At 41.2% G+C, this 26,584-nt stretch overlaps 2 protein-coding genes across 5 annotated transcripts in view; one reads left to right on the forward strand and one right to left on the reverse strand.

Annotated features, from left to right (window-relative positions):
* ralgapa1 (Ral GTPase activating protein catalytic subunit alpha 1) overlaps positions 1-9,719 on the forward strand; it is an 81,173-nt gene extending 71,454 nt beyond the window's left edge. For 2 of the 3 annotated variants that reach the window (XM_085343638.1, XM_085343639.1), the window contains exons 45-47: positions 4,307-4,431; positions 8,249-8,360; positions 9,194-9,332. In XM_085343638.1, coding sequence (XP_085199764.1) covers positions 4,307-4,431; positions 8,249-8,360; positions 9,194-9,281 — 325 coding nt within the window. In that variant the 3' untranslated portion in view covers positions 9,282-9,332. Of the gene's footprint in view, positions 1-4,306; positions 4,432-8,248; positions 8,361-9,193 lie in introns of all 3 variants that reach the window. The other variant, XM_085343637.1, reaches the window with a different exon arrangement.
* Positions 9,720-12,820: 3,101 nt separating this feature from the next.
* On the reverse strand, positions 12,821-14,749 carry insm2 (insulinoma-associated 2). 2 transcript variants are annotated; one of them, XM_085343344.1, is made up of 2 exons: positions 14,668-14,749; positions 12,821-14,619 (listed from the first exon to the last, which is right to left on the reverse strand). In XM_085343344.1, exons 1-2 carry the CDS (start codon positions 14,747-14,749, stop codon positions 12,821-12,823), a joined length of 1,881 nt encoding a protein of 626 aa, XP_085199470.1. The 2 variants fall into 2 exon arrangements, with proteins under 2 accessions (XP_085199470.1, XP_085199469.1); XM_085343343.1 differs by having other exon boundaries at positions 12,821-14,749.
* Between the last annotated feature and the right edge of the window lie 11,835 nt (positions 14,750-26,584).

The raw sequence follows: 26,584 nt of genomic DNA on the forward strand, positions 1-26,584 counted from the left end.
TCCCTCTCTCCTCCCCTCGCCTCCTCTCCTCCTCCAGCCTCCCTCCGTCTCAAGTGATCACAGGAGTCGAACACCGCCACAATGAGCGGCGCTGCGGGAGAGAAAAGGTCTGAAATGGGGAGAGAGAGAGCGACAGAAGAGGGGGAGAAAGAGCAGGAGGAAAGCACGAACACTTCACTCTCTCCACTCCTTTCAGCCACGCACAAGAAAATGAGTTTCTGACTCGACACAAAAGAGCCTCTTTATCCGCCCCCTCTCTCCTCCATGTTTCTCCTGTCTGCCTTTCTCTGCTATGCTTTCTTTTTCTCCCTCACCAGCCTTCCTCCCCTCTTCCTCCCCTTATAATTTTCCCTCTTTCTTTCCCCTTCTCTCACTGAAAGAGGGATATTTTTCTGCTAATGACTTAATAAGAGGAGCCATCTGAAATTCAATTACAGCAGATTTCATATTTGCGACTGCCATTTGGATAGAGGGACAGAGGGATGGATGGAGGCAGAGATGTGCGAGCGCATTTCAACTCTATTTTCTATGACCTCTCAATGGTTTCTACTTTTTTTCTTTTTTTTTTAATACCAATAATAATAACTTTATTTCAGTACTGTGCTTCGTGCAGACCGGCCTCCTGAAATGCTTCACAGAGGAGGATTAAAAATTTGGGAAAATAAATAACTAGAAAACCTAAAATCGTTAAATCTCAGTCACAGTTTCTGTTATTAAGACTTAATTTTCAGTATTAAATAAGAGAAAAATGTTTGTAAAAGCTGAAGCAGAAAGAGACACACAGGACCTGTATTTAATTTGGCTTAAAGAAGTCATACAGATAAATATTTTGCTCTAAATGTTGTCACGTAAAGAAAAGTGCTAAAGTTTGCTTCGATGGCGAAGTGTCTCGAAGCAGCGTTAACAGGGTTTCTCGAGGTTCCCAAGGCAGGACAAGGTGTCGAGACCACACGTGACTTCATTAAAAAAATAAGAAAAAAGGTTTAATATGCAGTCGATGTTGTAGAGACATTAATTATAAAGATGTAAAGACCCCATGTGGACATCTTCGTTGCTAGAACAGCCCGGTGTAGCCGACGTTCTCCGTGCAGAGTGTTTTAAAGCTTTCCACCGCTGATGAAGGTGAGATTACTGCTCGTGTATGTTTTGCACATCGGTCCGTCGTCCCTGTCCTCCTCATGTCGCCTCATCCCAGTGGGGAGTTGGTGTTTGTGACACGATGACACAACCCACACTGAGAGGAACAAAAAGGGAAGGAGGTATAAAGGAGGCAGACGGAGGACGAGGGAAGAAAGAGATGTTCCCGTCACTTATCTCAGCAGTGGTACTGCGTCTCTGTATGTATTTGTCCTTATTCTCCCGTCTCTGCAGACATCTTTCTTTCCCGCGGGTGTCCTTTAAACCTTTTCACCTCCTCAGAAATGAGGAAATGGGAGCCTTTTATGTGCCTTTTTTTCCCCTCCCCCTTTCTCAGACACACATTATTAAAACATGATATGAAGATGATTAGGTGTTGTTTGCCTGACTATATAATAGCACCTCTATCTCCTAATTGCATTACATGCACACCTCTCTTCCCCCTCCGACTCGCACAAACACACCTTCGTTCACCAAAGGGGGAGGTGCGATGGCGGTGAGGGGGAAGCAGGAAAGGGCAAACGGCGAGATCACACAGAGACTCGGCGTGCGAGGCGCCGGCTCGACAGTCTTTGTGCGCCTGCCGCACCTCTCCCGGCTCTCGTGTTGTTACTTAAACATCGCCGTCGCTGCCTCGCTTCCTCTGCGGCTCACCGCAGGATTCTCACCCTTCCTTCATCTTCACCTTCGCTGCTTCCCTTTTAACAAGTTCTCTTCCTCCCTCAGCATCTCACTGCATTTGCACCTCCGACCCCCGTCCCTCCTTCTGAGGTTTCGACAAGTTTTTTGGGGGTTTTTTGTTTTTTTTGAAACAATAACAGCTGTTTTTAGACGTTGACGTTCCCGTGAAGTCAAGTCTGGTAAATGTCAGAAACAATCTTTGACAAACCGTCACCCTGTCACAAGTTTATATAGATTTCCTCCTCTCTATTTTCCCTGCTTTTTTTCCGCTTATCTGTCCCCCTCCTTTCCCCTCTGTTGTGCCAGCGCACTTTAAAGCAGCCATATTGTTGTTATTATCATTGTCTGTAACTGAATCAGTTACCATTAGACCTGAATCTCTCTCCTTCTGAGGCCCATAGACCAGCTCTCTAACCCAATAGAAAACCCATGGGTGCTGTTACAGATGGCCGAGCCATTCACAACGTGCACTCACACACACACACAGATTTCATTCTGAAGATTCATTGGCTTAATCCCATCACACACTCGAACAGCATCACGTGCACACAACCACACTGTGCTTTCTCACATCCAAACTTATCAAACCCGGACACACACACACACACACACACACACAAACACTGTTTTCTCGTTGAAAAGCCCTTGTTATTGGAGCTCACTGAGCAAATGGTCATTCTGTTGGGAGATGATGGGACTGAACTGTGTGTGTGTTTATATCTGTGTATGGGTGTGCGCGTGTGTGTCAGGAGGCCGTAACAGCTGTGCGTGTCTGTCATTATGGGGGGGATGTATGAGAAGGACTAAGCAAGAGAGGGTAAATGTCATTCTATCAATGAGGTTATCTCTAATAGATGGACAGTTGAAGTCCTGGTTTCCATTTACTCTGCTCTCTGCTGAATCGCTGCACCTCTCGTTTTGAATAATAGCAAGTGATAAATAGCAAGGTTTTTTTTCTCTCTTTCTGTCTCTGGCTGGATTATTCTCTGTAGAGTCACATGGACATGAAGGTACATGGTCATTCAATAAACACGTGGTATTTCAGTTTTCTTGTACTGGGCTCCAAATTAGGGTTTGAGTTCTTTTATCATTTATATTATATTAAACCAGAAACTATAATCTTTTAAAAAGTTTACTCCCTTTTTATATAAGTGTTCGTTTTAGGGCACGGCCGGCTGATATTTGTTATTCCAGAGGGCCATAATAAGTGAGAGAGCTCACTTTGGAGGGCTGAATTGAAGCATGACGCACACAGTACTGAATTATGTTAAACTGCATGAATTTGGAGGACATTGCAGATTATTTCACAATGGGTTATTTGCCGGCCTACAAGGCCTACGCAGCCTTAATAAGAGATGCGGTGGATTTCTATTGAGGGTTAAACTCTTGACAAATAATCCACATTTAGCACATTGAGCTTTGAAAAAAATTTGGAAGCACATGAGACTTGAATGTAGTTTTTTTTTATCTCTCTCTTGGAACATCAAAGGTTTTTCATAACCATGCAATGTGTTTAGAAAAGGAGGGGGGACTGAAATTGGAGAAAGCTTTGTTAAAGTAGCTCAACTTCATTTTAGTTTCACATTTAATCGTATGAAGTATGCAAACAGTTAATTAGCAAGGTTTTGGTTTTTTTTGTAATGATTGGCCTCGAGCAGTATTGTCCCCATAAATTTGAAGGATTTTCATATTTACAACAGAAACAGTTATCCTGGTCTTCAGTCCCCCAGTTGGCCGGTGTCCTTTGTAACACCACCCATTTCAAGCTCCGCAGCACCAGTGTGCAACTTGATCTTGTATCTTTATCACCTCCATATTCACCATGACCAGTAATTTCACCTTAAATGTGTATTTGTAAGTTTGACTAAAAGAAACAAACATAATGGTTATTTTGTGTTTTATTCCTGTCCCATTTTTGTGTAGCGGCAGTTATAGATGTAGGCTCGAACCACAGGACCTTTTTAGGTATATTGGTATCGGCATTTATAGCGACTAATACCGATGAAAATTTAAAAATAAATACAATAAGACCCAGAAACACTGGTGTATTTCTCTCTGTTGGAAGGTGATTGGATGCTTTTGTTTTTATCTTGTTTTTGTGTTATTTGAATTATTTTGTTTCTGTTGACTATGATTCTGGAATAATTAAAGATTTAATCAGTTATCATCAACCATGGTACAAGTGCTGATAATCCATATTTGTCCACAACAACAGGCAGCAAATCTAAGTGGACTCTGGCTGAGTGTAAACAAGCTATTTAATTTCTGACATAAAATAAAAATAAAATAAAATATTGGTTGATGTATCGGATATTTAAATCACCAAATATCAGTATTGGAATTGATATTGTTCCTAAAAATCCTGCATTGGTCGGCCTCTAGTGGTGGTTTTAATAACTTTTTAAGGGCAAGTTAACCCATTGTGCTTCTTTTTGTTATTGTCTGTGTTTCTGCTCCTGTTTGAGTTGTCCTTGACCTTTGAACTCAGCTATGAGGAGCGCGCCCGATACTTAGAAAATATCGTGCAGAACCACCAGGAGCCAACCACGTTTGAGGATTACGCAGCCCGAGTCTACAGTCCTGCTCCTTGCACTCACCTGCCCTCTGACACAGGTGAGACCACAGCAGCAGCAGCTACACCTGTCAACAAATGTATGAAATAGGCTATAAATCTGGGTGTTAGCCATAACATGAGATGGTGTTAAAATTAAGGTAAAAAGGAGCCACATGTCCCACATGGTCTCCTGACCCTTTAAAGTGTATGCAAATATTGCATTCCAGTGAATTATCTGGAAACAAGTCCAACATTCAGGGTACCAGAAAAAAGTGCAGCACACAGTAATATGTAATATGTCCTGTACTTTTAACGTTTCAAGGTCTCAGAAATTCTGTGCACACCCCTGTGAAATCAGAAAATATCCACAGTATTCATGAAACACACTTAAGTTCACGATAATCAACTAATTCTAAACGACCGGGTAAATATGGGTAGAAAAGCCTAATTGGTTTCTTTATTACACCTCATATGAAAAATAAACAGTTAAACCAAAAACTGCAACTATTCTCAGATAAAGTTCTTTTAGTTTAGAGGGGATATATTTGGCACATCAGTAGTTTGACATAGTAGAAGAAATGCACTCTGACTCATTCGCTGAGGACTAAAGTTAGCATTAAATTATGGACCAAATAGTATTCTATTGGTATTCTATTCTAGTCCTTTTGTTTTATGTCCTCTTCTCAAAGGAAAAACAGGTAAATAAAAAGTAAAATGTACAAAAAATATTAAAATCCTATGAAATGGCTAATTTTTTTTTTTTTTTTTAAAAAGAAAAGTACTCAGTTCCAAAGGACTACACGTATGGAAACCCTCCCTACATACAGGAGGCTTGACTTTTTAGTTTCAAGTGTGGCCAAAGAAAACATCAAACGCTGCCCTGTTACAGGGATCGCTGCACTGCTGAGCACTTTACATTTCTACATTGTTCACTTCTAATTAAAAATGTCTTAAAATGGCAGATTTTGATTCTTAAATTGGTGCCGGAGCCCCGACGATAACAGCGTGACATACTCAATAAAAAAATCCCACATATTTTGTGTTTGTTGTGTACAGATTGTATTTTGCTGGCACTCATTGTCCAGATTTGATAGGATGAACTTCAGAGCACACACACACACACACACACACACTATAGCTCACAGCCTGAGTATCTGCTGAGCTCTGTTTTGTATCCAAAGCTGCACTCGGGCCCTTTTTTCTCTCTCTAGAGCTCCTCTGAGGAATTAGCTGACATCTGATCAGCCGTAGAGATGCCAGGCACGCACATGGGACTTAAATATGACTCTCATATGTATCCTGTTTAAGTTTATTAAATCGATACAGATCATTAGTCCTTGCAAATTATCTGCTTAAAATGGTGGTCTGTCCTTTGGCTCCAGTTTAATCTAATTAAAAATTAATTAATTTTTGTAGGTAAGCCGCATATTTTCTTCTTAAAGACTTATAAATGTGTGACCTGAAGGAGCAGAAGTGCGTGGTGTAATCAAATGATGGTTTGTAGGGACACGTGACAGGTGTGACTGTGTGCGTTTGTCTTAATATTTGTATAATTGATGCCTGTTTCCTTTCCTTAGCCACCTGCTCCTCATCTTACCAGCTGCTGTGTCAAAATATTAATAATAATACAACAATAATCAACCTGCTTTGAGGTTAAATAAATCTGGCACAACACCCCCGCCCACCCCACCCACAAATTTTCACTCATTCTTATTAAATGGCATTTAAATGTAACTTATTAAAGGCTCTGTTTTGGTTTGTCATGGGTTGGGCCCCAAATTCCCTTTCAGAGCGCAGGATCAGATCCCAGTAATAAAGCCTGCTTGATCTTTAGTCACGATGAGTGTGTCACATCTAAAAATTGTGAATTGAGATGCTGCTTTTGACAAACTTTTGATGATCCCGTGCTCTGAAGTCAACCCAGAGTAATTCACTTCCTGCCCTCCCCCTCCTGTATTTACTCACAGGTTCACCTCTCTTAACAAACACAATGATCAATCATTCTTCTCTCTGTTCTTATTTTATTTTGTTTTATTTCAATTTTTCCCACCCATTTTATTTTCTTTTTGTCCCCCTCCCCCCCTCCTTTAGATCGTATTGTCTCACTTGCCTATAGCTAAAAAGGTAAGCCTGGTCACATGATTGACACGCCCAGTTCTGACTGGCTCTTCCTAAGGACGTTACAGTCTAGCTTTTACACTCCTGTGATTTCTCCATCTCTCCGTTTCTTCTTCCTCCTGTGTTTTCGACTGTTTAACCAGGTCTGCATGTATTAACAGCTGCCTTCACTTTAAAAGGAAGCCTCACTTTCAACTTGTGGTTTGGTGTGACTTTTGTTTTATGGATCATTATCAGAGGCAGTAAGAGGGCAAGACACTTGTTTTTATTCTTGAGTGTCAGACACACAAATAAGTCCAGTTTTAATTTATTCTTAAAAACAAAACCATCGCCTGGTTTAAATTTTAAAGTGTCTCTTACTCAGGTTGGTCTCCTTATCTAAGTGCTAGTTGTTTGTCTTTTCCTTGAAGTCCTTTTCTGTCCAAGCAGCAACTTTCTGGGGCTAAAACTAAAACTTTAAGCTGCTTCCAAAAGCTGCAGTCAGTCCCTGCAGACTCCCGTGCTAGAATGCACGCCTTTCCAGCAGGAATGCGCTTGTTCACAGCCTGATCTCCACAAGTAATTTCCCCAGTTAATAATGGTAATTACCCCCACTGGTGACTGGATCTGTATGCTGTTGGTACCTTTTATATAATTGTTAATCATTAAAGTGAAAAATATAAGGGCCTGCTGTGTTATAGTTGAACTAACAGACCATCCAAGCAACCCAAGAAATGGGTTGCATCCATCTTTTGCAACTAACACAGATTTCCTGAGACTTCTGAAAAGGAGGAGTCATTGCAGACCCCCTGACCTGTGGTGTGAGCCCTTGTGAACCCAGTCAGCACACCGTTTGTGCTTTTTATCCACACCATGTTCACCACATGCTATATTCGGTAGATTTAGCTCCCCATAGCTTCTACATCTGAACTTCAGGTTAAAGATTTAACACAGGCAGCTGCAAGTGGTGAGAATGGGACTTCCACAGAGCGATCTACAAATTTTAAAAGTTTTGCCGCAAAGGTGAGTTTCACTCATCACAGGCACAAGAAGACAACCTTAGAGGGAAACATTTTGTCTTCCTCTTGAGATGTCTGACTCACTGGCTGTCGGGATGAAAATAACATCTTGATTTATTAACGTACCCACTCTGCATCCTGATAAATGTTCCTCAAACACAACACGAACATCATAGCAAATCTCTCTCCGAGGCTGGGTGAAAGTGAGACGTCCTTTTCTCCTGTCTGTCCACTCGATCCATAACTTGGTCGTTCTGTTAACCTCCGATGTCATGCTCACCTGGTGAAACTTGACCTCTAACCTTTTTGTATGCTCCTCTCGCTCTCTCTCTTCCCGGTTGTGATATGATGTAGTGCCATAGTGCTGCTCAAAAATATGCACTCTGACACCCTGTTAAAAGTGGTAAACCAAGCATAGGTTTGCACATGTGCACAAAAGCTGTTTGAATGTTGGACTAACGCTGTTTTCTGTGTTTTCAATTGTGCTCTTTCAATGTAACAGGGATGGGACAAATTAAGTGAATATGCTCTGTTATATGTGTACTCATTATGTACGTGTACGTATTGTAAATGTGCTTGTGAAGTCTGTCATGTGTGTCTTTCTGCTCCTTTCTGTTACACGTGTGGCTTTTTCTTTTTTCTGTTTTTATTCAGTTTTCTTTTTCTTCTCTCTCCTGAACTGCTCCCCTTCCAATACCTTCTTTATTTCTTTGTCCTTCTCTCTTTCCTCCTTTATCCTCTCCTAACTTCCACTCATTAGAGGAGCATAGTGCAATGTATCTGATGGTCCCGAAACCACTAGACAGCTTTAACCAGCTCAGGGTTAAAGGGAAAGGTCTTAAGCAGAAGGTTCTTCATGCTAGCTGTGAATGGTATGCACTAGAGATGGTGAATAAATTGTGAACTTTAAATTGCACTTTAAAATACTTTAAATTACAGGACAGTCTGTGCAGGGAGTTACCAGAAGTTTCTCTGCAATTTTAAACATTTATTTTTTGCAGGTTTAGCCCAGATGTCGTTCTGTTGGAACATTTCTTTATTACGTAGTAAACCTGAGACCTACTATTTAATTTGCACTTCTGTTTCTTGTATTAAGATGTCTCAGGGACTGAATGTTTATCTAAACGTCTTTACACTGACACAATGGTGAGTTTCACTCGTCCAGCCCACTTAACATCAAAGTGAGCTGTACGTGAAATGAGTTTGGCAGCCTTGCTTTAAACTGTATCATCCAAAGCTATCCTGATAGAGGTGGTACCTGTTCTATAAGAGGTTCAGCTGCAAAGCAGGAAAAACTTTAAAATGTCTTTGTAGTCACTGGTAAAGGGTTAGTATGTCCTATCAGTGAGGCTCGCTCGCTAGCTCAGATTCACTTAATTTTGGTTGGTTTAAATAATTACTTTTCTGTTTCACATTAAGTATAGGTCATGCACATGTCTAGTGGTTTTGGGGAACCTTTAACTTAAGGAAATAGAGCTTTATCAGGTTCCTGTCTCTAGCTGTGTGTCTGTGTGTCCGTTTATCTGACTGTCCTGCTTCTGTGACTGTAGGAATCTGTGCAGTGTGGCTTCGTAGATCACAGTGGGCTGAAATATAATTTTATTGTTGTCCCTTCATCCTTTTTCTCCTTATTTACCTCCACCCCCTCACCTCGCCTGTCTTCCCCTCAAACCCCCCTTCTCCTCCTATTCTTCTTCCTCTTCAGGCTCCTGCCTAGAGATTCTTCGGGGAGAAAGTCCGGCTCTTGGGGAGGCCGGGAGCGACACGGCGTCCCCCATGTCTCCTCGGACTAGCAAGAGCCGCATGTCCATGAAGCTGCGACGCTCCTCCGGATCAGCCAATAAGACCTGAAATCCCCAAACTGCAGGACTCAGCCAGAACTCACACTTGATATCACATTAGGAAACAAAAAGCTTTCATATCAGCCAATCGGAGGTATCAGGATCCTCAAAAACAAGCCATTTTAAATTGGTCCGTTTACAAAGCACACAAAATTAGGTATGTAAGCAAATTAATATAAACTCTTGAGTAGGCGCTGATTCATCCCAGCATGTTGTATTTCTGGTTGGACCCTGGGCTTTAATGGGCACACGTGTTCTCTTGTACTAAATATATATAAAAGTATTCTATGGGCAATACTGTAAGTTTTATTTTGAAAAATACTCACAGATGCTGCTCTGTATATCTACAGCTTTGCTTGGGAAAAAAAAAAAAAACAAAACACACACACACACACACACACACACACACACACACACACACACACACACACACACACACACACACACACACACAGAGAGAGAGAGAGACAAGTCAAACCAGTGTTGCAGCATGTTGAGTAGTAAAATTAGCAGTGCAGTATTAGTTCATAACAGCCTGTGCCATGTTAGAAAGTGCACACAATGCCAGTCGGTGTGAGCAGGACTGCAAAGAAGAAGAAAAGTGTCCTTTAAGGAATCTGTATATTTGTACTATTTTGTGTGTGTGTGCGTGTGTGTGCGAGTGTGTGCGCGTGTGCTGGGGGGGGCAGAGGTGGGAGTGGAGGCTGTAAAGAAAGCGATAAGTCTATTTTTTTTTTTTTTTTGTGCGCAGCACAGACCTGAAATGATAAAGAAAGTTAGTTTCTCAAGCCAAAAAAAAAAAAAAAAAAAAAAAAAAAACGTTCTCCGTGTTTGAATCCAGAATAAAAGTCTGAACTTCCTCTGATGATCATTAACAGGACCGACCGATGGAAGAGGAGGCACTTGCATATATCATTTTGTTTTCTTCTGATGCTGTAAAACAAGCACTGATATTAATATTAACATGTTGGGGTTTTTTCTTTTAATTGACTGTAAACTGAGTTTTGACCCGAACAGGAATGTTACTGTATTTTTAGTCAGTCCTTCATCTGAGGCAAAGAACCACAGCTTTTCCTTTCTTTGTTCCTTCGAGTATATGTTGTATATCTATATGAGTATAAATATATATATATACATACACATACATAGTAGATATATGAATATCTATAAGAATGTGTACAGTGTAAGGAAGCTTGTTGTGCGTGTGTACATACGGTTATAGCTGCCAAAGCCAAACTGTGATTGAAATCCAAACCACAGACTTGCTAGAAAACAAAACAAAAAGTAGGTTAGCGCTACAAGATTTCAAGCTTTCATAACCAGCTTGCTCTTCATCGTCCAGGAATTTAAATTCATTCTACGTTGTTCTTCCCGTGATGGAGCTTGTAAATCTGTATGGAGGGAATCATCATTCTCATGAATTACTGTAAAAGGCTGGTGGGTGGGGGGAAAGGGGACTGGTATTTAAAACACACTTCTGCGTGTTGGGATCTGGGTCCACAAAAGTCCACTAAGAGTTGGTTTAGTGCTTCATTTTCAGTGTTTTGTAGGCAGTTTTCAGGGTTGGGGGGAAAAAAAAATACAAAAATGAGAGAATCACCGCCAAAGAAGGGGAAGAAAAAGAGGTGTCATTGAGGGAGGGGGCATCAGCATGCAGTCGCAACACTACCACTTTTTTTTTTTTAATGTATTTAACATTTTCAGTTTCTCTTTCTGTGAGTTTAGAGGAAAAAAGGTTAAACGAACGCTCTTCCCGTGTCTGTTACTGGTGAAAGTTTTGTTACTGTTCGTTTCAGCCATATACTCTACAGATTAAAGGGATTGTGTAACAATTTTCTTTTATTTCAAACTTAATATTTAAAAAGGAGGAGATCAGATTCATGTGCACTTACTTGAAGTCAGCTGAGGTTTGAGTCTTCCCTTTAAATTATTTACTCTTGTTACTTTTGTCACTGAGGTCAAAGCACCATTGAATGGTTGAGAGGCCCCACTGCACCCTGATCTCTACATGCTGCGTGTATATATATATATATATATGTGTGTATGTATACTAGAGGTCACCGAGCCTGCTCAGTTCACACCCCAAAACTCCGTCCCAGCACCGAAACCACACGACGGCACCATGTTTACGCGCGCTAGTGGATTAGCGTTCAGATGCTGCTTTAAAGATCCACGGGTTGTACATACTGTTCTTTTTTTGTCCCCTACAACTAGTTTCCACCCAAAGAGCATGAATAAGTCATATCGGCGTCACTCTTCATCTGAAGAGGAGAAACAGTGTAAATCCCCCACCTGATGGATACTACTGATTACACACACACTGCATGCTTTGACTGCGCACACACTCCACAAACTGTCAACTGTGTGAACATGTGTTAACGCCGGCCACACGGCAAGCGTATGGATGTGCCACGATGGAGTTTGACAATAAAACAATTCGTACCAGTAACTGCCAGAGTTGTGTGGTTAATCAGCTTCAAAACAATAACAGCAGCAGGCTGACAGCGCAGTGTTGATTGGACTCTACTCACATTTATTCACAATTGTGTCATTAGTTTCACATTCAGCCATATCAAAATAGGACCGTACAGTCTTCATAGAACCCACGTTACATTTTTAGCATCATAAAGGCATTTAGCAAATATCTCAACATGAATAATCAAAGACAAAAGACCTTTTTTTAATAGCAGTATAACATTAACTGTTTCATTTCTGTATGAAAATATTTTATAGCTGAGAAATTAATGATTGTTTTCTCTTTACTCTTATTCATTGATCTCTGTACATTTGTGGTTTGAAAATTTAGTTTTTTAGGATGAGAAGGAGGAAGATCACCCATTATGGTTACACTCCTAAGCTTTAGTGAACATAAAAACAAATGCCAAGTTCAAAATGACTGGCTGTTGGGCCCGTTTTACTCACTCTGGTGGTGGCATTAATGAGCTTTAGTGCCAGGTTATTTGCAAGAAAAGCTGAACTGTAAGTAATAAGAAGAAATAATTTAATCGGTTAACATTATTCTGGATTATTTGTTTTGTCCGGTAACTTAAAATATCCTCTTTTCCCTTTAAGGAAAAGCGAGCTAGGATGGTTGTGTAGAAGCCAGTTTCCAGGCAGGGTTTCAGCACCTTGGACAGTTACAGGTCATCTTCAGCATCTTTTACTCATAGCATATAGTCCAAATATACTTCAGCAGAACTATAAATGTGTTATTTAAGCACCCAGAGAAGAATCAATCAGAGGTTTGTGGTAGATTGATAGCTTTGTGGGAGAGGAAAAAAAAGACATTTTGAGATGTTATTTTATCAGATTTTAGTATCTACGAGCAGTTTTTGTGTCCAGGTGACCATTAAAATTAATTCAATATTTTAAAATAAGTGCCCGGAGGTGTTACCAAGATGGCTACCGAGTGGCGAGACTTGCTTCTGAAAGGACTTCTTGATAAATAAACTTTTTCCCCCTCTTTTCCAAACCACAGTTTTGCGCGCGACTCACGGCCGCACGGTCATCTGCAGCAGCATCACCTGCCGGTTCTCGGTGGGGTGAGACTTGTTGATGTGTCTCGTGAGTCCCGGGGAGCTGAAGAAAGTGGAGGGGCAGTGTTTGCACGTGAAGATCTGTTGCTGCTCCTGCTGCTGCTGGTGGTCGCACTCCCCGCCACCGCTCTCCTCTCTGTGCGCGTGGAAAACGTCCCCTCTGCGTCCTCCTCCCAGAGTCTCCGCCATCAGCTCGTCCCTCATCGCGTGCCACAGCCGGTGCTTGTCCCTGATTTCGACCGACGGGAAGCGCGCGCCGCACAGGTGACAAAGGCACACCTGGCTCTGTCCGGAACTGGGCTCGCGCGCTTGGCCGTAAGATGCAGCGGGCGGAGACGCTCGCGATGTCATCTCGTGCGCGGCCAGGTGTTTCTTCAGGTAAGCCTGCCGCCGGAACTTCTTCCCACAATACCGGCACTCGTACACCTCCTCCGGTAACGACTGAACAAACGGCAGAGGCGGAAGCTGCTGCTGGGGCAGGTCCGCGCGCTCCTCTGGGTTCAGCACGAGGAGACTGGACGGCGGGCTGTCCGCGGCTCTCACCTGCGGCTGCAGGTCCAGGCAGCTCTCGGCCGGGTTCCGGTAACGCGGAGAGGAGTCGTAGCGGGGAGGCGCGAGGCCGTCGCCGTCCGGGCTGTCCCGGGACCGCGCGTGGAGCAGCAGCAGAGACTGCTCGCGCCTCATGCGGGAGCTGTCCAGCGCCGCGTGGTGCTGATTGGTGTTCACGCGCAGCAGCTCGTTCTCCTTGCCCTCCAACTCCACCGGCGGCCTCTCGTGCTGAGCGAGCCCTCGTGCCTCTTTGAGCGAAAGGTTCTTGTTGGGGGTCGGGGTCTCACCTGCCGGGCTGCTCACCGGGCGCGGCTTGTGCCAGCGGCGGTGAGAGGCCAAGTTGGCCGGGCAGCTGAAGACTTTGTCGCACTCGGGGCACCGGTACTCCACACGCACTATGCGGGAGCACTTGTGCTGCGCAAGGGAGAAGGGGTCGGGGTACTCCTCTTTGCACAGCTGGCAGATGAACTCCCCCAGCGGCTGATTCCCGCCGGGGCCGGACGACTTCTCCCGGTGCCTCCGCAGCTCGGGGCTCTCCTTCTTGATGCGCAGACCCAGAACCGGGGAGGTCGTGACCTCGTCCTCGAAGTTCAGCTTCCGGTTCACTTTGGGTTTTTTCGTGGGGTTGCTGCACGCAGACTGTTTGCTGTGTCTGCTGCTGCTCGGCTCGAGGAACGAGCGTTTCCTCGCCACTTCCTGGCTCATCACGGTGAGATGCGGGAACAGGTGCACGTGGGGAGGGTCATACTTGTCACCGTGACCGTAGGACGGCGCGTGGTGGCGGCTGCTGCTCGCGAGGATCCTCTCGATGGAGGCGGACACCGAGGTCGGCGTGGAGCTGACCAGGAACGGCAGGTCCGGCAGGTCGGGTACTGGGGAGGACGGCAGACACCTGCCCGTGAACAGCAGCTGTTTTTCTCCTTCCTCGCGCTGCTCAAGAAGTCTCGTGCCAACCGGTTTAACGGGGCTGCAGGAGTCTGTGAGTGGCGGAGGCGGCGGCGGGAAGAAGCAAGAGAAGTCACCGTCGGGGCTCAAAGCGTCCAACTCGCTCTCAGGTAACTGCGCGCGCCGGTCCGCCTCTGCCTCCAGAGCGGACTCCACGTGCGGGCTCCACGCCTCCCTGACACCAGCGGAGTCCTCGCGGGACACTGGGAACTCTCCGTCCTGCCGCTGAAACGGGAAAACACTGAGCACGTGGCTCTCTGCTCCGGTCGCTTCACAGCTGTACCCCCCGCCGCCGCCGTTCCGGTCACCCTCCGGGTTGTTGTTGTTGCTCCGTGACCGGTATGACGCCGAGCCTCGCCGGTGTCTCTTTACCAAGAATCCTCGAGGCATTGTGGCGATGACAGCGCGTGGCACAAGCACAGCGGAAAGGACAACAACTCTTGTCTCGAGCCCACTTTCAAGTAGAGCTTTGAAGTGGCGGAAAGAGAGAGAGAGAGGGGGGCGCGCGCAGGTATGATGAGTGAACGAGAGAGAGAGAAAGAGAGCAGCCTATCCGCGTTAACATTTTTTTCCATCCAGCCTCACGGACACCGATAGCTTTGACTGAATGCTGAAATTCAACATTAGACTAAAAATTATAAAAGCACAACAGCGAAGAAAAAAATAGTGCCAGGCAGGGGCGTGTCCAGGTGGAGGTGGCACAGGGTGGCACCTGCCCCATGAGGTATGATTTTAAGTACTTTAAATGTTTTTTATGCTAAAATTTCTGTAGCCTACTATAACTTAAGTAGAGTCCAAGTATGGTTAAATGCTAAAGTGTGTTTAACCTTCAGGTGTTGAATATATTTATCTGCGCTGCTTAGTTTTAATCATAAATGTTTCCTGCCACAAAATTTCCAGTAAAACGGTTTTGATTACTGATTTAAATTGTAGTAATTTTTTTTAAAACAGCAGTAAACCAAATTACTCTAAACTGAAAGCTCTAATTGAATCTTATTGTTTTGTTTCCATAAACAGTCACAAAATAATAAACAAATCCATCCACAATTAAAACAATCATTGGCTGCAGCTCTGTAGAAAGCAGTCTCCTTATTAGTTTTTTATCCTCTGGAGTGGATATATATGCATGTTTTTGTTTTAAAATATAGGGTTTGATTTTTATTGTAATTCCCGTGTAACTGTTTCATAATTAGGTATCAGTAATTGGGATATTTTGAGTGGTTCTGCACAAATATTTGAAGTATTACTTGTCTTCAAACAAGATGTTTACTCAGATTTTCTTCAGACTTCTGTTTCAAAGTAAAAACAGCCCAACCATGATGACTTCACTCTAAGTAGTTATTGATTAAAACATTACGACGTCACCACTTCATCTATAATTTGGTACTGATGATACTGTAATAAATAATTAATATAAACCTACCTTCAGTTGTATTTATTTTTTGCAGTATCAATTGTGTTTTTAACTCTTTGCATAAACAACATATATAATGATAAAAGAATGTTTTATAGGTAACAGAACAGGTATGATAGACAGAAAAAAAAGTATTTCTGTATAAATTTTAAAGATCCCCGTTGGACATTTTAGGGTGGCCACTGTAACTCTTATGAAGCACCACTTACAGTACATAATACTGCAAAACATGTGCTCAGTGTTTCCTATGCCATTTTTGTCTGCACTGCATTTATTTATGATCAGATACTGTGCCACAACTGGTGCCACAACGTTAAAAGATCCATGGAATGCCTCCTGCATAATGAGAAAACCTATAACTTCTGAAAAGGCTGTTCTTGGAGTGAGGTAGGTCACTAGCAAGACCTTTTTTAAGTAAAAGAAAAGTGTCTGGATTACCTCAGGGGATAAATTTGTCCTCTTAAAAGGTAACTTAGTCAGGAAGATCAGGAGACCCCTAAAGTCAGAGTAGCGGGAGCCAAACTTCACCTTTTAAAGTCAGTGCCCACATTAGCAGATAAGGGCTGTATCCCCGATTAAGATTAAGTAGGATTTACTTTCCTGCTTTCCTGCTTTTCAGACTTTTAACACTTGTATTGACAGTACAATTTTTTTTAAATATAATTAAATGTCCTAATGTTCATTTCCTCTCTTCCTTTTACAGGCTGACTTGAATAAATAACATAGCCAGAGGCAATATTTTGCCAATTTCACATTTCCCCTTCAACATCCCTTCACCTCACAGCACTGACTTTCAGCCAGCGATGATCTGTGTCGTCTTCATTTCTATTTCTCTTCTTGCCATCCAAAAATCAGAAGCCAACCCAATATGATCTCCCTTTCTATAAATGAAAGCTCACATTCTACAGTACTGTGCAAAGTCTTCTTTACCCATTATTCCTTTAAAATTTGCTAGGAAAATGGGAAATAGATGAAAACAAACATGGCAATACACTTTGTACAATGAAAGCCAGCCATTATTCTTTAGCACAATCTGAACCCTGTCAAGCAGCTTTCTTGTAATTTCTTTGAAGAGTCTTCAAGAATAGTTCTCCAGGCTTCTCTATGGACCATCAAAGTTCTTCTTTGGGTGTTGGCTCCATTTAGATGATCCAACATTTTCAATTATGTTAATGTCCGGGTGCTGCAGAGGCCGATCCATGACTGATAGTGTCCCGTCGTGTGTTTTTCCAGGTATCCTTTTATTGCATTGGCAGTGAGTTTGGGACCGTTGTCACATTGAACATTTAAACCATTGTAAGATGGTTTTCAGATGGTATTTCATGGTGGATCAAAATCTTTTATGGATTCATAATTCTATCAATTTAGAAAATCTCCTACACCATGACACAGCCTCCACTGTGTTCACAGGCAGCTGTAGACACTCACTGTTGTACTTCTCTCCTGACCTTCTCCGTACATACTGACAATAAATTCAATTAAACATATCAGTGATTTGAACTAAAATTTTTCAAATTTGGATTCATCACTCTATAATATGTATTCACATTTCAGTCCAGTTCTTTTGTAATGTGCATACCTGAGTCCTTTCTCCCTGTTTCCCTTCTTCAAGAATGGGTTCTTGTCACTTGCCCTACCACTGAGACCATTTCTGATGAGGTTTCATTGAACAACTGAAGGATCAGATGCATCTCTCAAGTCACGTGTCAGGTCTTGGCTGGATTTTTTAATTTTTTAAGGACACAACTTTCAGATAATATTTATCTGCTGTAGATAGATTTTTAGGCCTGAAACTACTTCTTTTATCTTCCACTTGTCCAGTTTTCTCAGTTTTATGATGCACACACCGCACAAAATACCAAGAGATACCAAGTCAGTGCTAAGGGGCCTAACACGCAACAAAACATTCATCTGGAAATGGTCATGCATTAGTACTGGACTGAAAGTGAGTGAAAAAGAAACCCAGAAACCCTGGAGAACGTTTGCTCAAGACCAGTTAAGAACAAATCTGCAAGCCTGGCTCTTTGGGAGCAAAACACAAAGAAATGAGGAGTGACTCAACACTTTTGCACAGTAGTGTACTACTCTAGGGTCTAATTTTTAGTACACCAGAACATTTACTAGTTCCTAATGATACCTAATATATTAATATACAAATTATTATTAATATTACTATTTAATTATTAATATTAAATTATTTCCTCAAAACTTTGCTCTGTATTGAGAACTTCCAAACTCTTTCCAGAGAGATAGAAACTAGTGTCATCAGCAAACAAGGTTCAGGGCTCATGTTTCCACCTATTGGTTCATTAACTCTCTAACTCTTAAGTAGTGTTTTATTACATTTGGTGTTTTCACATTAAAATGCCAATAAAATTCCTTCACCATAGTTTAAATCAAAAGAAAAATTATGTTTTAGCTGCTTCTGTTCATAGTTTGTTTGTTTTATAGCTAAATTAAGAAGAAGCTGAAATAAAAGCTGTCTGTCTGCTGATAAAGTGCTAGATCTTTAAATTTGGTAGATTTCTTGTAAACTTTACTCCATGGAGTCTAAAGAGGGGCAGAGCATTTACTCCACTACATTTCTATGAAAGTTTTATTTAAAAAATTTTCAAATACGGATTTATAATATAAAATCTAAGATATATGATTCTAAAGGTATATAAAGTAATTAAACTGGCTTTTTTGTGGCACTGAAAAATCAGATGTACTGGAACAATATTTTAGTAAATAAAATACATTTTTATTTCTAATTTTACATACAATATACATACAGAGCCCAACACTGAACCTTTTATAACCCCAAAAAAAACACCCTTCAGGAGGTTGGATTTACGAGTATTTATTTGTACATATTGATATCCATGGTCAGTGTAACTTTTTAGTGTGATACCTTGTTGTATTTCTCTATGTTCTCCATTAATAATCTGTGATCTATAATGTCAAATGCTTTTTAAAAAGTGGGCAATCACCCCGCAGTGTGAAATACATGGAGTCCTCAGTGTTAAAACAAAAACCAAAACTTTAAAGAATAATTTGAGAGGTAGTTTTTGGTGAAACCGTTAAAGGAACTTGAAGATTATTGTTTAAACTTTCAGAAGACCCTCAGGGAGCCTTTACAGAACATTTCCTGAAGCTTTAGCAAGATGCTAAATATTTGGTACAATATGAAACTCAAGCTATTGTAAAATCTTTGAGGAAGTGATTTTCTGAATGTGCTCAGAACTTAAAGACCACAACTTGTGGCATAATTTCCCAACATTTATCTCACATTTCTTCTGAATTTAGAGTAAATTTCAATACATAAAACACTCACAGGTTCCAAATAATTCTTAAAATGCATCGAAAGTAAAACAAAGGGAATGAAAATTGATAGTTTTAGATGATGGAGTTGCTGCAGCAGTTGATCATGTGCAAAAAATAATCTGCTTTGAGTTTGTTTGGAATGTGAGAGATAAAGTAAAAACTGTTTAAAGAAGACGAGATGAACAAACATAAAACATGAATAATTTGTTCTTTTTCCATTTAAATCAACTGTTTGTTTTCAGTTATTTACTTTTACTGACATTCTTTGGTTGATGTAATTTTTTAAAAACTGTAAAATATTTAAAATACAATCAACCAGATATGACACATTTGTGTAATGCTGCGACACTCTTGGAAAAGTGAACTTAGCAGCCTCTTTATTAGTGTTTTCAGTTTGCACCTTTAACCAGTGAACACGCACAGGAGGCATTTTGAGGAGAACAACCTGATCAGGTTCGTGCATATGCACTGGAGTGGGTGTAATTAGAAATTGCCTCCCTGCTGTGGCCCTCAGTTACAGATCATATCTTTTTTAAGACTACTAATGATCGTTTCAGTGTGGCTGAAGTGTCTGATTATCCGTGTCTCTGGTGTTGCCATGGTGGGAATACCTCAGGCACGGCTTTCCCTCTGCGTGCATGTGCTCATGCACGTTTGCGTGGCGTTATCTCCTCAGCAGAACAGAAAGAGTGCGGGGAAGGAGAGAGATTGTGATCTAGTGTGTGTGTGGACAATTCACACTCACCCTCCCCCACAAGAGACTGCTGTGGCTGATAAGAGGTCGAAGGGAGATTGATCCATCTATCCATCCACCCACCCACCCACCTCCCCTCCATGGGCTGAGGCCCCTCTGAGTGGGCCAGGCGCTCCACAGCCCGGCCAGAGGGGCTCCAGCCAGCCGGCGTCGCTGCCTGGAAATCAATCAAAGCGGATGAGCGTGGGAACGAGCTCATGGGCCGGGCTGGTGGCCGGACGAGGGTCCCCTGGGGAATACAGCAGAGAACAGAGATGAGCTGTGTGGAGGGTCCTACACTAAAAATTAACTTGAATCAGCGCTTCTAGTTTCTTCAGTTTGGCTGTTTCTCCACTGTAACTGTCAGCTGCTACCCTGAGGAAACCTTGACCCCTGATCATCCTGACTGAGACCTCCGCTTGATTTTTAAAGTCCTTATGATCTCTACAACCATATTTTATAATAGAAAAAAATAAATACAAATGATAATATGATGATCGCCTCTGTCAGTGCGCCCCAGGGTGGCTGTGGCTACAATATAGCTGCCATCATCAGTGTGTGAATGTGTGTGTGAATGGGTGGATGACTGGTTGTGTAAAGCGCTTTGGGGTCCTTAGGGACTAGTAAAAGCGCTATACAAATACAGGCCATTTACCATAATAATGTATAGAGAGCCCATACTGGGTGTTTTGTTGTTATTTTTACTGTTTTGGGAAACCAAGTAAGGAAATAAATAGCCATTTTACCTTAAAACTGAACAAGTTCCTTTTTATGCACAAAAGTGATCAATATATTCAAGACAAATATAATATTTTGAAGCATCCTTTATTAAGATTGTAGTAAGATTCAAGGTGATACAAAATACTGAAAAACTCGATCAAAATGATCAGTTTTATTATATATTTCTTCTGATATTTTATCCTGAATATCACCGTCCTAACTTAATAAAATCATTATTTAATTGTGTATTAAGGTATAATTTTTTTTAGCCTTTAAAAAAAACCTTTTTAAACATATGTACATTTAGTTCACATTGCTGGATTTTCCCACTATGGTGAGGTTTGCATGATATAAATTTTATCCTCTGATCAGCTGGTGAACATTGAACTTTCATTCCCCCCCCCCTTCCTTTTGAGGAGAAAAGGGGGAATCGAATCACACGAAGAAAGCTAAGAGTGAGTTCTGCCATGAGGATAAAATCAGTAAAGGCCGGTGTAAAGATGTAAAAACGGGGTAATCTCCTGTAAAAATATAGATCCCCAGCAGTCTGAGGAGGCTGCTGGCTGGAGGGTGTGTGTGTGTGTGTGTGTGTGTGTCTCTTTATTTTGCATCGCATCAGTGGGCAGTGAGGTGGATAATCCTCCAGGCTGCTGAAAATGACTCTATTGATCTGTGCTTCTCAGTCACAATCCCTTTAAGTACTGTCGTATTATACGGTTGATCCGTCTGTCTGTCTGTCTGTGTTTACATCTTAACTGATGGGAACTGAGCACGTGCACAACCCAGTGCACGCGTTCTAACTCATCATGAGTTTGCTGGTTTCCAGTTTCGGGAAACCAGCTCTACAACAATCTAATTTTGAGATTAAACTGAGAGGTTGGGCTCTCTTGCATTTGTGTGGCTCTTAGCTAGAAGCAGCTGTATAACAATGGAAGAAAAAAGGGTTTGGTTTTATTTTTTTACACATACAATAAATCACTGTTAGATGACAGGACACAACTGTTTGCAGCCCCGATATTAGTGTTAGATTTAAAGTTAAATTAAGCCACATGACACTGGTTTGCACTCTAATACTGAGACAAATGCTGTTTCATTAAAAAAAAACCCAACAACAACAACAACAACAAGTAAATAAATGCACTTACAGAAGAGACAGAAACAGGTTCCTGTGATTTTTACTATTTTACCTTTTAAAAATAATTTCCCTCTCTAATTTAGACATGGATCCATCGGTTATTTGTAGGCTTCTTAAAAACCAGTCTTATTTGTGCCTTACAGATCAGAAAGAAACTCTCTGTAAACCTATAATCAGATAATATGGTAAAAATAGTAAAATATAGTAAGTAAAATGACATCAGGAGCGCACGTACAGTTTAGATGCTGGAGAGAGGTTGTTTTCATTGTCTTGTTGTCGGTCAGTTTAATTAAATCAAATCAGTAAATGATGAGAAATAAACACCAAAATCATGCTGACTGCTCTCTATGGAGACAATTCAGTCTCATACTGAGAGGACGACTGTGGACATCTCAGTAAAGTGGTCATCTATCGCCATCTAGTGGTCCAAACTTGCAGAAGCACAAACTTATTTCACAGGTGTTTGGAGCGCTTTGTGCCTCTTCTGCATGGATACTTCTGGATTAGATCAGGATTTTTATTTATTTATTTTTTTCCCTTTGGGCAAAATTTGGACACATAAATACCAACATGTCTGGGTTGGGGTTAAGGAACAAAGATTGTGAGATACTGTCTTATGACTCCTAAGAAAAAAAAAAAATCATAAACTAATCCAGATATCCTTCTGGATTCACTTCCTGCAGGGAATTCTCCGTTCTGAGGATCGCGGTCTCACAATGCTCTTGTAAAGCAGACTGGTAAAACCCAAACGATTTATTTAAGTCGAATATTGATCTCCAAAGAGGTCGTCTGAAAAGAAAAACGATCTATAGTCTGTGATAGTTTATAAGTTTCTTCTCTAAAATAAATCTATCGAAATGGAATTTGATGACTCAATAATGATAAATATTTATGATTTTTAAGGGAAACTGCATTTATGTACAGTGACCTATTCTAGGCAGCCTTCACTCACACCTAAAAGGGCACATTGTGTTACTTAAAAAATCATCATGTTAAAGGTTTGCTGATCACTGGAAAAAGTTGAAGTTATGTAAGAACAGCAACTTTTGTTCTTATTTTAAAGAAGGCATACATCTGCATAGCCCATTGCCTAATTCTAACTATACCATTAAAAAACTGCAGCAGAAATTCTGTGTCAAAGACGACCAGCTCCAAAACAAATAAATAAGCTAGGAATTCAGACAGCGAGTGTACTGAGCTGTTGTTTCTAGCAGCTTGATCATATCTATGGTATGGGAGAAGCATTTATAAAAACAATGTAACTTGTGGGAGGCACTTCAGGAAGTAAGCACAAAAATTTCCCCAGATTGCCTCAACACTTGAACAGCCAGAATGCTGAAAGGTCTGCAAAACTGTGATTGCTGCATAATGGCTGATTCTCTGGACAAACAAGCAATGTTTGATGTTAAAATTTTATGTGACGTTAAACCTTGTTCATTCCATGATTGTGCTGAACTGATATTTTTTTTCTGGTGCTCGCAAATTTCTTTAACGGTGACTATAGATGTCGGCTCAGGTTACACAAAGATTTCTCAACAAATACAATGAAATGTTGCAGAATGTAACAAAAAGGCTCAGAGGACACTGAGCATCAGCTAGCACTCTGAAGTTCAGACAGGTGAGTATATATTAACCAAGCATGGTTACGGAGAATATGCTCTGATTATTGACAACATTGTTGCTGTTGTTAAAAAACACCCTATTAAATTCTTTTATTTATTTATTTTTTTACACAGCTGATTCATCAAGTGCTTTTTTTGTTGTGAGGTAAAAGGCTCTAAAATATTAGAGTGAAATCATCAATCAGATGATTCGCTGTGAACAGGTGACAGCAGGGAGGAAGAACTCCTTTTTAACAGGAAGAAATTACAAGAAGAACCAGGCTCAGGAACAAGAAAGCCCAGATTCTGAGAGTGAAGTGCTCTGTTAGGATGAGGTCTTTATGATACAGCATGGCCTGATAAGTCGCGATCTTGTACGAAACAAAGAGTCTCTAGTGGCTGCCTCTTTCTAGTAAGACTACTTGATGCTTCTCTTTCTTGCATCCTCTCCTACAGTGGGGCCCATTGTCTGTGTGACCATAAAAATAGTTGAGATCATCTCTGGCGCACTGTTACGTTTGTTCCATGCAAAATAAAAGCCAGTTGTTTGTTGTCACAGCAGGAAACTGGAGGATTTAATCTCTGCAGCATCATCACAATTTGCTCAACATGTTCAGCAAGTTTCCCAACAGACTATTGTGAGATGGAAGGAATTAAAAACACTGAGCAGTAGAAAGGGGAAGTCTGGACTGCTGACTGTATGAACCCCCAACAGCTCATTAAAGCCGATTCAGCAAAATTTAGAGACATCAACAAAAAGAGTTAACAACCACTGAGCACACACACAAAGCTGCAACTGCTGGAATTTCTCCACATATCTGCACAAGTGAGGTCCAAAAATCTGAGAGCCCATGGAAAACCTGTCATGTAAATGAGGAAGCAATCAAAATGTTCTACAGACAAGAAGTTCTGTAAACTATTCCAGATTGATTTCACTGCTAATAACTGTGTGTGTATTTTCCAGCGGCTCTGTGATCATGATAGGAAACATGGCATCAGATATGAGTGGCAAAGTCCTACCTAACCACCTCAGAGTCATCTGATTTAGACTATTTAATGAAATTTTTACCGTCATACAGTGAATGTTTTCCAAGCTACAGGCCCCTGCAGTACACAGGAATAGGCTGGAAATTTTACGTTTTTAATTTGTCTTATTTTTTCCAACATGACTTCCTGAGTACACGAGATAGCCATATGAAATTTTCATGGCTAAAAAAAACAGCTTTAAGCTCCAATAAAAACTGCAACCAAACTAATTAAAATCTAATCAGTGTAAAACCAAAATCTGTTTTTATTCAGCAGGATTTTTTGCACAATTTTGAGCATCAGAGTCTTGATTTACATCATAGTTTCCAAGGATAAACTACAGCAAATTATTGTCTATGACATCAGTAAGAGAAGCAAACATTGGCATCAGCAGGTTGGACAGACAACAAGTTACACCATATGAAAGGCTCATCTTCTATCTCTCTGTCAAAACTATCTGCTCAAAGAGATTTGGGGCTTGGATAAAAATAACCTTTCAAATAAAAACTGTGCTTTTCACCGCTGACAATATCTGCTGAGGGCTGTAAAAATGTAATTCATGGGCCTGAAAATACGCTTCTTTAAACATACTAAAGTTAAAAAAAGCCCAGAAACTTTACTTACCTGCAGTATCTTTTCTGTTAGGTCCCTTGGATGTCTTAAAAGGTTATTTTTAAGGCTGTAAACAAAACCTCAGTCTAATAAACCCTGTGAGGTTTAAGTCACACGTATAACCCTAATCCTACCTGGAAAAAATGTGGGTAGTTTATAACACAGGTGTTGAACTGCAGGCCTCAAGGTCCTGCAGGTTTTAAATGTGTTCTTGATCCAGCACAGCTGATTCAAATGGCTAAATTACCTCCTCAACATGTCTTGAAGTTCTCCAGAAGCCTGGTAATGAACTGATCACTTGATTCAGGTGTGTTGACCCAGGGTGAGGTCTAAAACCTGCAGGACACCGGCCCTTGAGGCCTGGAATTCAACACCCCTGGTTTATAACGTGTGCCAGACTCGGGAGAACAATTTAATTAAAAAAAAAAAGATATATTCTGACTTCCTAGGGTTTGAGTTAGGATCTGTGTTGGTAAATGGGTCAGCACTGATCATTATTTAGTCCTCTCCAAGTTAAAACCACAACCAATTATCTGAATTGAGGCAAAAAGGGGTGTGTGTGGGGGGGGGGGGACTGTGGGAGGAAGCGGTGCACAGAAAGAGCCCAGCTGGTGGATTCTCGCCATGAAGCAACAGTGCTAAACAAAACAGGGCTATGAAAACTTTAAAAATCGATTTAACAGAGGATTCCGGCTCTGTGAGCTTTTTCAAAGAGGTCCTTGTAAAGCCGAGGGACCCCTATGGCCTAAACAAAACCACCATCGACGCTTTCACTCTGAAAGGCCAGATGTGCTTCAAGTGACAAATTGTGGTGGTAAAATGTTAAAATCAATTCTAACTGTCACCAAGCTGCTGAGTTGCCTGGTTTAAAACACCTGATTTTCAAGATTTTTAACATAACCATCAGTAATAAATGGTAAGCTACACTTTGGTAAACAGTTATTTCACTGGCAAGAAACAATGAAATAGTAATAAATAATGTCATTAGCTATGAGTCATGTTATATACTGTGTACACATCATCAGTTTGTGCCCTACAAACATTTTATATCAGACCTGCTCCCAGAGATTTCCGGGTCCTTCGGCATTGGTCCCATGATGCCGATGTCCTGCCAACAATGATATTGGTCTCAGTCTGATATCACATTTAATCCAAACCACAACAATTTCAAAAAACTAGTCAAGCAGTTTTGGTGCTTAAACCTAACCAAAGTAAAACTAACCAGTGAGAGAAACAGACCATGATGGTTCACAGTAAATTACGCTGTCGCCACTCCATCAGTAAACATTATTAATCATAAATACAATGTTTGTTAACAGTAAAAAGCCATAAACTGAGCTAACAATCAACCAATTATTGATAATTGTTATTATAAAGTGTGGGAATGTGTCTTTTGAAGCCTGATTACGGGTAGATCAGGAGGGTGGGTGTCATGCACGACAGCTGATTGTCTTATCTCATTTAGAGATGAATGTTTCTGAGTCTTCCACGATAGTTTCAACACTTCTGTGAGTTTGACAGTGAGAGACCCGAGTGCTCTGCCAGCCGTCATGTTCTTCCTCGTGCTCAGTTGTGCAGATGTAGACGTGTCAAAGACTGGTGATGAAGTCTTGAGCTGAGCATTTTCTTGATATGACGAGCGAGGGGTGGATCTGATTGTCCATAAACTCATCAGGAA

This window comes from Diplotaxodon limnothrissa, linkage group LG19, assembly GCF_057381915.1.
Source record: "Diplotaxodon limnothrissa isolate DT_005_m linkage group LG19, D_limnothrissa_male_GT1.1, whole genome shotgun sequence".
Classification (NCBI taxonomy): domain Eukaryota; kingdom Metazoa; phylum Chordata; class Actinopteri; order Cichliformes; family Cichlidae; genus Diplotaxodon; species Diplotaxodon limnothrissa.

What these genes read in the sequence shown, in the direction of transcription:
- insm2 (XM_085343343.1), bottom strand. Translation starts at nt 14,749, where the DNA reads ATGCCTCGAGGATTCTTGGTAAAGAGACACCGGCGAGGCTCGGCGTCA.